The sequence below is a fragment of the Haliaeetus leucocephalus genome, unplaced genomic scaffold (genome assembly GCF_000737465.1).
Source record: "Haliaeetus leucocephalus isolate CR32 unplaced genomic scaffold, Haliaeetus_leucocephalus-4.0 Scaffold110, whole genome shotgun sequence".
Taxonomy (NCBI): Eukaryota; Metazoa; Chordata; class Aves; order Accipitriformes; family Accipitridae; genus Haliaeetus; species Haliaeetus leucocephalus.
The window spans coordinates 2398549-2398811 of NW_010972546.1; the positions used below are offsets into that span (position 1 = coordinate 2398549).

The 263-nt window shown below is 65.0% G+C and overlaps 1 protein-coding gene across 1 annotated transcript in view; it reads left to right on the top strand.

Annotated features, from left to right (window-relative positions):
- Positions 1-50: 50 nt before the first annotated feature.
- EIF1 (eukaryotic translation initiation factor 1) overlaps positions 51-263 on the top strand; it is a gene marked incomplete at its 5' end in the record, with an annotated part of 991 nt that continues 778 nt past the window's right edge. The window contains one exon of the mRNA XM_010585720.1: positions 51-230. Coding sequence (XP_010584022.1) covers positions 51-230 — 180 coding nt within the window. The remainder of the gene's footprint in view (positions 231-263) is intronic.

Consider the following 263-nt stretch of genomic DNA (forward strand, 5'->3'; position numbering starts at 1 on the left):
GGCCAATGCGGGGCGCGGAGGGGCGGGGGCGGCGGCGGGCCGGGGGCTGACGGGCGCTCTCCGCAGACCCCTTTGCTGATGCAAGTAAGGGTGATGACCTGCTCCCTGCCGGCACTGAGGACTACATCCATATAAGGATCCAGCAGCGGAACGGCAGGAAGACCCTCACCACAGTCCAGGGCATCGCGGATGATTACGATAAAAAGAAACTGGTGAAGGCCTTCAAGAAGGTGGGTGCTGCGGTGGGGGGGTCCGGGGGCTGG